Genomic DNA, 14,445 nt, shown 5'->3' on the forward strand with positions numbered 1-14,445 from the left:
AACCAATTGATTCCTATTTAACAAGAAATTCCCTTTCTCACATGTATTTGCAGGAACTGAAATGAAAGATGGACAGAAGTTATTCGAGGAGCCAACAAGTTGGTAGTCTATTTTAGTCACTTCAGAAGGCAACCATTCTGCAAGTCAGACTAAAAAACAATCACACATTTTCTTCAAGTTCCTCAATATAATACTAGACATACATTGCATCAAAGCCAAATAATAGCAAGGACGTGTATTGAACACTGGTAAACAAATTATTTCAGGGAAAACTTACGCAGTCAAGTAGGGACAGAAACCCAATCAACATAGTGCCCCTAGCGCGATTCGAACCAGCGTCACTAAAATAGTCCTAACTTAGGACTAGTCCTAGGACTCTTCAGGATTTAAGCTAGTCCTTAGTTAGGACGAGTAACTTGTCCTAACTCTAGATGAGATTAGTCTTAACTCTTTTTTTTGAAATCCACCCCTGGTGTCATAGTGAAGTTCTCTACTGCTCGAAATTAAATGGTGAAGTAGAAGAGAGCAACGATTTATAATTTTAAAAAACCCAGTTATAATTTGGTCCTGGAAATTTGAATGAAGCTTTTTTATGACCATCATCTTTGTCTTTTTAGAAGAAACAACAAATAACTAATGGGTGTCTAAAATACACGAATGAGAAGTTCAGATTTTTTTTTATAGTGTTGGCAAACAATACATGTTGCGTTTTTCTCCAAATACAGATTACATGTTGGTCAGCCTTTAAAAACTGTTCTACTTTAATATTTCCTAGGAACAAATAAATCATGCCTGTAACTAAATCCTAACCAATGGATCATAAAGTTATGATCTAAAATTGAATCAGAATAGTTACAAATTTATAGTATAACAAAGTGATTAAAAAGAGGGCCTCTAGTCACCAGAATGCTCATCAGTCTAGTAGTGGTTGTTGTTGGATAATGCGGGGCCTTGGGTTCCAATCCCGCCCCGAGCAGTGTGCATGTCTGAAGGACTTGGGAAAGCATTAGTGTACAGTGCTTGATCCACACTGTGCATAGTGGTGTGTGGTAAAACCCAATTATTGGAAAAGGCAATATTATTGAAAGCAACCACGTTTCCTAGAATTTACTAGCAGTGGGTTCGAATCCTGCCCGAGCAGTGTGCATGTCTGAAGGACATGGGAAAGCATTAGTATACAGTGCTTGATCCACACTGTACATAGTGGTGTGTGGTAAAACCCAATTATTGGAAAAGACAATAAATTATTGAAACCTACATGTTTCCTAGAATTTACTAGCAGTAAACACCAGAGAGTGCATAAATTCAGATTTTTGTGAAAGCCTTTCGTGTCGTCCCCATGTGTAGATGTAACAGAGAGATAATAGCCATGAGAAGGGGGTTGTGGCATTTAGCATCGGTTTCAGAATCTTGGTTTATGGTTTATGGTTTATTTAAAAACATTCAAAACATTGCTGTTAAAAGAATTTAAGATATTTAAATCACAAAAAATAGGATAATCAAACATCCTTCACAAAAAGTGAAAATTTGCCCGTGGTCATCAAAATTAGACTTTAAAATTTTAAATCTGCTCGCTTGACCAATGCAATACCTGTTTCCATTCTTCATCGACTTTTTTAATATATTATCGAGCGCTTGACATTTCGAAAAGTTTGAGAAGTAGTTATGACTTGCATAAAAAAGACAGACTTATTCAAAGAAGATTAGGCCTAGGGTCAAAATCGATTTTTAAACGGGCTAGAAGAATTTTAGGAAAATGGGTTGCGTTAAGTCGGGAAAGTCGCCCACGTTTAAAAGGCTTATATCGAGTGCTGTTACAAAAGTAATGAATGATTGCTTATTTTTTGTAATACTTTTTTTTCTCGATGAGGTTATTTCTCTGGAGGATTTGTAGTGGTTTAAATTAGCCTATATAATCGAATGGCTCTCTTAGACTCCTAGCCTTCCTTACATAACCAATCCTGTAATACTGTCCGTAAAGTTCGTAACAAACTAGGACACGTATCCAGGCCTTCTGTATACATTGACTCAATTCAGTTGACGTCATCAACACTACAGTCATTCCCGTTGGTCATTATAGGAGTCTTTGTCCAAGATATTTTTCCTACTTTGGTCTGATTTCCGATTTGTTGGCCTTGGAAAAATCAGAAAAATTGTGATTTCATAGCCTGAAATGTCTATTAAAGCCTATAGTATGTATACACGTAGGTCAGTCTTTATACTCGGAAAATGTTCCCTACTTTTTCTAAGAAACAAATATCATGCCTGTCGTTAGTGCACGATATGATGTGTGTTGGTGACTACTAACTTTTTGCCAAAATGTTACCACTGCAGGCCTTGTTCCATACAGTTAAAACGAAACAAAATACTGCTGTATAGTGTAAATAATGACTTTCCCGAGACACTGTTTTTAACGGGAATGTGTGAAACACAGAATATTGTTTAACATGTTTTATATTTTGTATTACCAAATTACCCTGTACAGTTTAAAAGGGGTTAAAGTACACACAGATGAGCGCCGTTTAACGTAGATTTATGTTATAAACAAGTTCAGTATTTCGGTGTTCGTTTAAACGAGCGAAGTAACGATATAGTGTCTCGATATAATCGATATGTTATTGATACGATAGTGCTTACGTCAAGAATTATGAACCCGTCAGTTAACACTGTCATCATTTGAGCCGGCTTAAAGGGTTGGAAAATGTGGCTTACGGTGAGATTAAATCACAAATCTGAATTGCGTACAAATTACCTTAATGCATTCATGGACTTTTTGGGGAGAGCAAAACTATCTGATGCATTGACGTCATCAGGCGCCATATTGGATTTAAACCAACAACGGAACTTATTGGACGCGCATTGACTTGTACGCGCAGTGCAAATGATTGGTCAATGAGCATCCTTCTTTTATTTATTATTTATTATTCATTTGTTTTACCTTGTTTGGACAATACAATAATTAACTGTTTCTCTTGAAGCATCATAACCGATTGTGTCAAAAGTTTTACAGATTTGTTAATTTAGGCATATGTTGGGATACAAGTGGGAACACTGGTCTTTGACAAATACCAAGGGTGTCCAATGCCTTTAAAACTTGGTGGTCACTTTGTGTGAAAACATTGGATAACGGTTTTCTTTTTGTGGTTATTCATATTTTGCATATCCAATTAAGGAAACGTGTTCCGCGCACGTGGTTGTACTTCAGTTGGAAATATTCATCGGGAGAATTGATGCTTGTATCACGTTTACAAATGGTATAAATAGCTTAAACATCGAGATTAAAATTGTTTCATCAGATTAGTTTTTTATCCGAAAGAATCATACATGCCTTCAGTTGCGAAAAGTGACATCTATTAAATAGAGAACCAGTGATGATCAACTGCTTGTTATATACAGAGAATCTACAATAAAAGTGGAACAATTTGACTTATACTATACCAAAGGTATAGGTGTAAAACTTGAGTTGGCAATTGCTTAAAAGCTGTTCTCTTTTAAGTTAACAATAAACCATTAAAACAGAGGTGTTTGTGCACATATTGCTTGAGCACTGAAACCCTGTACTTATTAGTTTCTAAACCTGACTGATTTGTAAAAACATTTGTGTTTGCTAGTTGTCGATTTGATTTACCGGTACTTGTGTTTTGCTATCAGCCCCTTTAGAGTTCAGTAGATTTATGTTAGGGCAAGTTATGGATTTCACAACTTAATAACTCCGAATAACCGTATCAAAGACACTCTATTATAAATAGAGTATTGTTGATGACCAACATATTTGTTGTATACAGAGAATCTACAGAGTGGATTAATTTGACTAACCCTGTAGTAAAGGTATAGGTTTCAAACTTGAGTGAAAACAGTTCTCTTGTAAGTTAACAACAAGACATTAAAAAGAGGTCTTTGTGATCATTGTTTGAACACCTAAATATATGAATCCTGTGATAAGTCTCCAAACCTGTTTTGTCTGATTTATAAAAATAAAATAAAATAACAATTGTTTGTTAAATTTGCAAATTTGATCTCTTGGTACACGTATGTTGCTACCATGGCAGCCCCTTTTGTAATTTTGTAGATTTGTTTTGTGAGGTTTCCGCAAATCTCTTTGCAGCAGTGTTTGTTCTGAACAGAACCGATGGGTTGACATTTTCTCATGTAGATTTGTGTTAGGGCAAGTTTGGGATTTCACAGGGCATTACGTGACAGTTCAGACCCAGCGTAATGAGCCCGATAAAATCCCAACTCCACTAACATACCAGGACGATCGACGGCTAGTCGAGCAGGTTGATTGACGGACCCTTTTTAGAACCGTAGGAACAAGAAAATGCATGTTGGCAACAGTTAAAGTGTGAGAGATGGCGGCCATCTTGGTTTAAAATGACCGCCATTTAAGTTGCATTTTTACTACAACTTTGGCTGTGAGTGTCGTAACCCTGAAATCTGTGGCTAAAATTACGTTTACCATAATAAATTAACCAGTAAAGGGTACAACTGAAGTGTTACAGATGGCTGCCATCTTGAGTTTCAAAATATATTAACTTTATTATGTGCAAGTTTCCAAAAAATTAGTTCTGATGCGCAATACAATAGTACTAGCCTTTATACAAGTTTGGATGCGAGAGTGGTGTTATTTCTTCCTATTCTGTTGTGAAATTGACCGAATGTATGTTATGTTACACAAAAATTAAATACTCGGTATCAATGATTGATAACATAACTGCAAGATGTCATTTTGGGCCAACCTGGCACCCAGCCGATGGAATCGATCCCTTAATTTACCGTATGCCTTCTTGTTTATGTCTTAATGCTATGGAGAGATGTCTCTCATATTCGTGGAAAAGTAAATTTCACATAACAAACACATCAGTAAATGTGACACTATTGTTTTACAGTCTGTCAGCACTGAAGGGTGATCTTCGATCCCCGTTCCAAAATATGTGGGGTATAGTTCACTGGACTATAACCCCTATTAAAGATACCGATCTCATGAGCAATGCCGTTTCTTGTTCGCAGTAAAAACAAAACAAACAAAGAAATTGCAGTTAATTAAAGAAGTCGTCTCACAACTATCATTAAAGACAATCCTTAAAGGAACACGTTGCCTTGGATCGGACGAGCTTGTCTATAAAAAGCGTTTGTAACCGTTTGTTATAAAATGCAAATTATGGTTAGAAAGATGTTTTAAAAGTAGAAAAAAATGATCCACACAAATTTGCCTCGAAATTGCGTGGTTTTTGCTTTTACTTTGCGAACTAACACGGTCGGCCATCTTTGGGAGTAAAACATTTATTTATTTTTTACACTTAAATAAATCAACAAGCACCTCGATAATTTTATGTTTCTTCAGTTCTCATTATGTGAGTCTTGAGATAAATGATGTCTTAAGCACCCCTCCCTGTTGGCCCTTTCCACATTGGTGGTGGCGATATACTCTGATAACCAGGGTCTGGGATTGTGCTGGCCAGTATGATTCCATTCTGTAATTCAACATACTGGCACAGAACAACCCTCGACCCGAGCCAGACTCAAATAATGTGCTTATTAGGCCGAAGTATGGCGCCCTCCATGACGTTGGATATAACCACGTGCTCGTTCCTCGCAGTGCATTGTCCTTCTGTAACTATAGCGGGATGAAACATTAAGTTGTATATTAAAAATACAGATTTTGTTTAAAGGCACTGGACAATTTTGGTAATTACTCAAAATAAGTGTTAGCATAAAACTGACACTGCAAAAACTTGGGTGTTAAATTGATTCTCCCTGGTATATTTAGGCCTATTTTTGACGCCACCAACATGTCCCCATGGTGTTGCCGCAAATCAAATACTAACAGCTTCACAATTAACTATGATTTTTTATTTTTTGCCTTTTTCGGTAATATATAGCAAATTTTCTTGAAGATGTTTTCAAAGTGTTTAATTTATGCTGTTTTTCTCTATAAAATATTTTTGGGAGAACAAACTCAGTATCAGGAGCACAAACTTAGCCAAAAAGAGGAGGGGATAGTTTTGTTTATCCTTTGGTGCTTAAACCAAGCTGAAAAATGGATGGGATAGATTTGTTTGTCCTTTGCTGCTCAAAACCAACCGCAAAAGAGGAAGGGATAGATTGTTGTATCCCTAGAAACTAAAACACGACAACGAGTGTGATATAATGCAACAAATACGTGTGATTTATCCATTTTGAAAAAAGTTAGCATAGCAAAATTAGATTGAGTCGTAAAATCTACAGCATATTTTTCACGATTTGGAGGAAAAAATGGTAAAACAAAAATTTTGTTGCTTTAAAATCCTGTTTCGAGAGCAATTTACAGACCATAATCACAATTTTAAGCTGTAAATTTGAAAAATAACCAGATCTAAAAAATACAGTTAAATATGAACCTGTTTACTATATCGTTGTTGAAATTAACACCCTCTCGGTTCCGTCACATAATATATTGGCACTAGTTACAAAAATATTCACGTTAACACCCCAGTTTTTGCAGTGAGCAATGGAGAGTTGTAAATATTTTAAAACATTGTGAGAAACGGCTCCCTCTGAAGTAACGTAGGTTTTGAGAAAGTAGTAATTTCTCACTCAAATAATAAAAGACTTTAGACATGAAACCTTTTACTATGCATCTGAAGGCACATAAAGTTGTGCAACAAGGACGTGTTTCTTTATTTTCTCTTGCAACTTCGATTTGAGTCCGAGGCTAGAAGGGCTAAATAGACTCTGTTGTGTCAAAAGTGTTTATATCTGATCCTTTAACATCAAACCACAATTGAAACAATCGCTTTAATCACCGCAGCCGATACTTAAAAAATACCCAAAATAATTTCTATCGTCGGGAAAAAACCAAGCATAGCCCACATGTAATAACACCACACACTGCATGAAGGTGGTATCCGCTATCCGTCAACATCCGGTATAATATCATGTACCAGGGCGTACCGGGGGAACATTATCACTTTCCTCTCTGCATAAGGAGCTATAAAATGGTATTGGACTTTAAAAGCATGAATAATTGATAAATGTTACTAGAAAAAAGGTAATAATCCCAAGTGTTTGTGACCAGTTTGTAACTCAATGCAGGAATCTGTTGTTTTTTCGTAATGGGCGTCAAAGCGCAAAAGATATGTTCCTTTTGTAGTCCTACCTTTCTAGACTGGGATAACATTATATTACGTAGTAAGAAAATCTAAAGTAATTGTTTTGATCATGATTTAAAACAATTACCGAGAAAATAACCCATTGGCCAAAATCACAAAGGCTTGAGACAAAAGTTTTAGCTTGCAACTGTTTCGTCCACCTTTTGTAGGATGTAAGTTCATGACATGTGCGTTTCGCGCTTGTAACCCTTGTGAAAAAAAAATCTTTTTACACATTCCCCAGAATTTTTGCAAATTCGAGCATCACGTACATTCTTCAGTTTTCATTATTTTATTGTGTACTAACCTTATTCATATATGGTGTTTTAAAATCAACTAAACTTACTAATAAGCTTTAAAAAAAATTGTCAACGAAAGAGCCGCCTCAAAACGAAAACAAAAAGAGTTATTGACTCTATAATTAATAATAAACATTTTCCGAGAACAAGTTGCATCTGAGAAAGTTGCGCATGTCCGCTCCGGTCTTGACAAATCACGAGCGGCTTATCATCACAATACATGACGCCACATTCGTTCCTACACGTGTACAGCGAAACTGAAAGTGACGTAATCCCAAAGCCACGTTCACGTGGAACAGCACAATGGTATTTTTCCCTCCATTATTTCATTGTATTTTTTCATTGGTCTAAAATAAAGACATTCTGATTGGACGGTATAAAGTTCAGGCCACAATAGTCAAAGGCACTGGACACTATTGGTAATTACTCTAAGTAATTGTTAGCAATAATATGTACTTGGTAACAAGCAATGAGAGCTGTTGATAGTATCAAACGTTGGGAGAAACAGCTCCCTCTGAAGTAATGTAGTTTTTGAGAAGTAGCAATTTCTCACTCAAATAACTGTAACAAAAGACTTCAGCTGAAGCCTTTTATTAACACACATGTGAAAGCACATATATTTGTGCCACCAGGGTGTTTCTTGGTTCATTTTGAATTCTCTTGTTACTTTAAATGCCTTTAACAAGACTTCACACGTTGGTGTTATCTTTTCTTTATGACTTAAATCAGACATTTGGTGATTGGTAGTAGGAGCATGATGGTACTCTTTTCCATTGTGTATTCCTTTTTGAGTGTGTTGAACCTCCAAATATAGAGTATGGGAGGGGGGGGGGGTAGCTTCTGTGCAACAAAGAGGAAATAGTGGTTTCACCCATATACACCGATGTGTGTTAGCACCGCATACTTTGCAGTTAGCACAGTATTACATGGCAGTGTTATGTGGAAAAAAAACCAAGTCTATCTCGGGTGGGATTTGAACCCACGACGTAACTCCACAGCAGTGTCATACCAACTAGGCCACTAATGTGAAATGCAACTAATTTAATCTTACCTTATTCTCCGTGTGTTTATTAAGTAACACAGTGGTGCAACACAATATGCACAAAAAAACAAAACGCGTTGTTCAAAAGCTAGCCCTCCTGCGAAGCTTATAGAAGTCCATTGGCCTAATGCTAAAACATCGGGAACAGTCCCATTTTCGGTTCTCAAAACAGTTGATGATATAGGTACGTACCAGAGTCCCACTGATTGATATAGTGCAGGAACTGAAGATGAACTCGCAACCTCAACACTAAATTCACCACTGTCAATCGTGACAACGAACGAGCCATTCGGTCTGTTCACCCCAAACATACAATGTTCAACATTAACGCGGAAAGTCCCCAATTCTTGTTGGCTACTGGCCAGTTCCCAAAATATAATCATTCCGCGAAATGTTATATGTCTCATTACATGACGGGAAATAACCGGGATTTGTTGATTGGTTCTCGTTCCCGCCCGCGCCAGGCCTGGTATCCTGGATTGATAATATGTATGGGTACAGTAGCCGTGCAGTTTAAAGGCAGTGGACACTATTGGTAATTACTCAAAATAATTTTTAGCATAAAACCTTTCTGGGTGACGAGAAATGGGGAGAGGTTGATGGTATAAAACATTGTGAGAAGCGGCTCCCTCTGAAGTGACGTAGTTTTCGAGAAAGAAGTAATTTTCCACGAATTTAATTTCGAGACCTAAGATTTAGAATTTGAGGTCTCGAAATCAAGCATCAGAAAGCACACAATTTCATGTGACAAGGGTGTTTTTTCTTTCATTAATATCTCGCAAATTGGACGACCGATTGAGCTAAATTTTTCACAGGTTTGTTATTTTATGCACATTTTGAGATACACCAACTGTGAAGACTAGTCTTTGACAATTACCAATAGTGTCCACTGTCTTTAAAGGGTCTGTAATACGTTTGGTCATCGCTCTAAAAACTTGGGCATATTCGGTAAAAAACACAGCTGCAGCTGTGGATATAGATTACATTTAATAAACACTTCACTTTAACGGCTATGGGAAAAGATACCACTTTTTACACCCCCTACAAAAGTTTATACAAGGAGCCTGTTACCGCTGTAACCTTCTGAAATTGTGTATTCCTGGGTGGATTATTCTCCCAGCGTGGACACCCACTCCGGAGTTAGAAGCCTACATCAGCTTCCGATAGTATATAGCTTGTTGAGAAACATTTCACTTCAAAGTAATGTGACGGTGGCAAAATATATCATATCTTTGTCAGTTGACCCATTGTTGGTCATTTTGACACAAGATTCCTGGTTATACTGACTCAGTACTGGGTCAAGCCCCACGGGGGACCTCGAATAAGTCAATGCTGACTTGGGAGGTTTTAGCATGTACAAATATATTTACATGTAGTCTGGTTTTATCACAAACTTAATACTTGAATCATATTGTACACGTTCATTAAAGGCAGTGGACACTATTGGTAATTGTCAAAGACCAGTCTTCTCACTTGGTGTATCTCAATGTATGCACATAATAACAAACATGTGAATCGGTCGCCGAAGTTGCGAGATAATAATGAAAGAAAAAACACCATTGTCACACGGAGTTGTGCGCTTTCAGATGCTTGATTTCGAGACCTCAAGTTCTAAATCTGAGGTATCGAAATCAAATTCGTGGAAAATTACTTCTTTCTTGAAAACTACTCCACTTCAGAGGAATCAGAGGGAGCCGTTTCTCACACTGCGTAATACCGTCAACCTCTCCCCATTACTCGTTACCAAGTACGTCTTTATGCTAGTAATTATTTTGAGTAATTACCAATAGTGTCCACTGCCTTTAACAACTTTTTGATTGTGATTAAAGCCATTGGACCCTTTCGGTTCAGAAAAAAATATAAAAGTTCACAGATTTACAAATAACTTACAGGGTTTACAAAAGGCAATGGTGAAAGACTTCTCCTGAAATATTATTTCATGAAATGCTTTACTTTTTGAGAAAACAGCAAAACAATATGAATTCTCGTTAACGAGAATTACGGATTTATTTTAAACACATGTCGTGACACGGCGAATCGCGCGGAAACAAGAGTGGGTTTTTCCGTTGTTTTTTCCCGACTCCGATGACCGATTGAGCCTAAATTTTCACAGATTTGTTATTTGATATAGAAGTTGTGGTACACAAAGTGTGGGCCTTGGACAACACTGTTTACCGAAATGGTCTACTGGCTTTAATAGAAATAGTCAATGGGCAATGGTGATTCGGATGATCATCTCGGATTGAAATATTTTTGTGTGAGATTGATAGGCCTACACGTATGATACTGTGACAAAACTTTTATAGGCAGGTGTAAACTAAATTCCTCTCCAACTTTTTTAGTAAATGGGGTCACATGTAAAATTAAGCGGCGGGGAAAAATAATACAGATAGGAGTATGTTCTTTTATCGACATTCATTCTTAAATGCACTATTGGTAATTACTCAAAATAATTGTAAGCATAAAAACTTACTTGGTATAACAAGCAATGGAGAGCTGTTGATAAACATTTTGAGAAATAGCTCCTTCTAAAGTAACGTAGTTTTTGTGGAGTTGATTCTCACTCAAATATTTAAAGACTTAAGCCATTTCTCGGGAATCTGCGCGAACTTGTGCCACAAGGGTGGTCTTTTTCTTGTTCATTATTTCGTTTGCAACTTCGACTACCAACTGGGTTAAAATGATCACAGGTATGTTATTTTATGCATATGTTGGGATACACCAAGTGAGAATACTGGTCCTTGACAATTACCAATAGTGTCCAGTGCCTTTAAATGTTGACGTCTTTTGGACCTATGTTCTTGGATGAACCGTTTTAGAAAATTCTGCTCAAGGGACTCCATGCTGCGTACAAACATTTCTTAGGAAGAGTCCAAAGATAGATTTTTTTTTTTCTGTTTCTCTTAGTTGGTTAGAAACTGAAAATACAGTTTTCTTAAAAAGCCGGATTGATCAGTTTACCTTAATAACCCTTCCCAGGAACGAAAAGCCCTTTAAGGCAGTGGACACTATTGGTAATTACTCAAAATAACCGTTAGCGTCAAAGCTTGGTAACGAGCAATGGAGAGCTGAATAGTGTAACACATAGTGAGAAACAGATTCCTCTTAAGTAACCTAGTTTTTGAGAAAGAGGTAATTTCTCACTCAAATAATAAACAAAACTTCAGCTGAAGCCTTTGTGCACAAAGTTGTGCAATAAGGATTTTGTTTTCATTTTTCTCTTACGAATGTGATGTCTAGTTGAGCCAAAATTTCCACAGGTTTGGAATACACCAATTGAGAATACTGGTCTTTGACAATAAACAAACGTGTCAGCATAGTACCTGTAAACACTGCTTTTAGTGTTTTTTTTTAACAGTTTCTGGTATTGTTTGCGCCGTATGGTTTGACCAAATAACTTTCCCAAGATTGCTTGTGTCTATTTTTGATCCTTAAAATGAATTGGCCAAAAGAAATATTTTAATTCTTAGATACGCAGCAGGCACTGAACATCTACGTATTGTGACACTTGGTGGTGTCTTAAAGATGTGGTCATGACACAACTTTTCTTCGCACAGAATATAGATTGCTCAGTGCAAACAAGTTCTAAGTCATTATACCGGGCTGGATATTGTGTGACCGGTACTTTGTTAAAACAAAGTACCGGTCACACACAATAAAAGACAATTGTTTAGCAGGCCAAACACATAAGCAACAACAATCAATGTTACTACTAATAACAAAATTAATAAAACCCTAAAATATGTATTACAAATATTGTAAGTGTTCTTCAGGGTAAGGCCAAGGTAAAAAAAAAAACGTTATCAAAGTGATGTGCCCTCCCAGATGACCCTGCCAACAAATGACATCATGTCAATGTATACAACATATAGAAAATAAAACAATGAGTAATGAGTATACACAAATTCAGATGAAAAATTATTATAGCACATCACACTACATTAAATTAAAAAAACATGAAACACCGAACTGACACAATAATATTTTAGTGCAAGCCAAGATACTGACAGTTGCCCCAAACCGAACTCTACATTTTTATCGTTGGAAGGGGTCTGGTTTTACACATCTTTTGATGTTAGTTTTTATACTTTTGTTTTAACCTTGACAGCCCCTGTACAATTTGTAACTATTGTGTATGTCTAAAGATTTTAAATTAATAAATAATGAATACAACATTGACAATAAAAAAAACCCAATACAAAACAAATGTTGTATATCTTACTCTGTCAAGGAGTAAAAACAAAAGACAAACAGCAATTATTACTTCCTCTATAGTGCACAAAGAATTGATTTTTTATTATTTTTTATTTTTTTTTAGGGGGGGGCAGACACGAAAAAGTAATCAGGGCAAAGCAGCTGTATGAAATTGAGTATAATTGTGGTTACTCATACCGGTTTGTGAAATTCAAAACACACTCTTTGTTTTGCGATTATAATTGGGTCATTATCCTGACCAAATCCAGTGTAGAGGGATTATACAATATTGGTTTTGGTTGAAGTAAATTGATTCCAGCCACTGTGTGATGAACCGATGTTATCAAAAAAAAAAAAAAAAAAAAAAAAAAAAAATTACTAATATGGGTGATGATCAGTATGCATAACACTGGTAAGATTGCAAACATTTTTACATAAACTATACGGTCACAATGGAAGTTTCTTGAAATAGTTCTAGCCTGAACTTCTCAGAACTTCTCAGTTTTTGAGAAATTATAAAAATAGTTAGTTTTGATAATTTTTGAGAAATTATCAAAACAGTTAGTTTTAATTTCGCCATACAAAACTTGATGTTTTAAAATATATTAGTAAACAAAAGTTAGGCCTAATAGATTTTAACATTAATTCTTTCCCTTGACTCCAATCAGCGATTGATCCTATATTTTTAAAGGTTTGTTATTTCATTATTTGGTGACACAGTATGCAAAAAGTGCAAACATTGTTCTTAGACATTTGTGTTGGTTCCCCCAACATTTTGGATTCACATGATTATGCCGCGTGTCCATGTTTAAATGTTGTATCTGATTCCCTTCCAATAAAACTCTTTATTTGTTTTATTAAAGCGATTCGTTTATATCCCAGAGACTCGACCAAGTGTTTTTTTTAAACAGGTTACAAACAAGGAGGCTAAATTATTTTGTTGTTACTGAACACTGTGAGACTAGTTCGCAATCAAACACTCATTCCCTCAAACTGATTCCCTTACAATAAAACACTTTATTTGTTTTATTAAAGCAATTCGTTTATATCCCAGAGACTCGACCAATTGTTTTTTTTAAACAGGTTACAAACAAGGAGGCTAAATTATTTTGTTGTTACTGAACACTGTGAGACTAGTTCGCAATCAAACACTCATTCCCTCAAACTGATTCCCTTCCAATAAAACACTTTATTTGTTTTATTAAAGCGATTCGTTTATAGCCCAGAGACTCGACCAATTGTTTTTTTTAAACAGGTTACAAACAAGGAGGCACCATTATTTTGTTGTTACTGAACACTGTGAGACTAGTTCGCAATCAAACACTCATTCCCTCAAACTGATTCCCTTCCAATAAAACACTTTATTTGTTTTATTAAAGCGATTCGTTTATAGCCCAGAGACTCGACCAATTGTTTTTTTTAAACAGGTTACAAACAAGAAGGCACAATTATTTTGTTGTTACTGAACACTGTGAGACTAGTTCGCAATCAAACACTCATTCCCTCAAACTGATTCCCTTCCAATAAAACACTTTATTTGTTTTATTAAAGCGATTCGTTTATATCCCAGAGACTCGACCAATTTTTTTTTCAAACAGGTTACAAACAAGGAGGCACCATTATTTTGTTGTTACTGAACACTGTGAGACTAGTTCGCAATCAAACACTCATTCCCTCAAACTGTGACAAATTAAATTTGTTGATGATATAGTAAAAAACATGTTTCATTGAGGATTTGTATTTCACGTCCATTTATTGGGTTTATATGGTTTATTTTGACTGA

The 14,445-nt window shown here is 36.0% G+C and overlaps 1 protein-coding gene across 1 annotated transcript in view; it reads left to right on the forward strand.

The window, feature by feature from the left end:
• Nucleotides 1–4,072, forward strand: part of LOC139944281 (poly(A)-specific ribonuclease PARN-like) — a 28,476-nt gene extending 24,404 nt beyond the window's left edge. Inside the window, exon 19 of the mRNA XM_071941266.1 lies at nt 54–4,072. Coding sequence (XP_071797367.1) covers nt 54–106 — 53 coding nt within the window. The 3' untranslated portion in view covers nt 107–4,072. The remainder of the gene's footprint in view (nt 1–53) is intronic.
• Nucleotides 4,073–14,445: the final 10,373 nt, after the last annotated feature.

Source organism: Asterias amurensis, chromosome 11 (genome assembly GCF_032118995.1).
Source record: "Asterias amurensis chromosome 11, ASM3211899v1".
Lineage (NCBI taxonomy): Eukaryota > Metazoa > Echinodermata > Asteroidea > Forcipulatida > Asteriidae > Asterias > Asterias amurensis.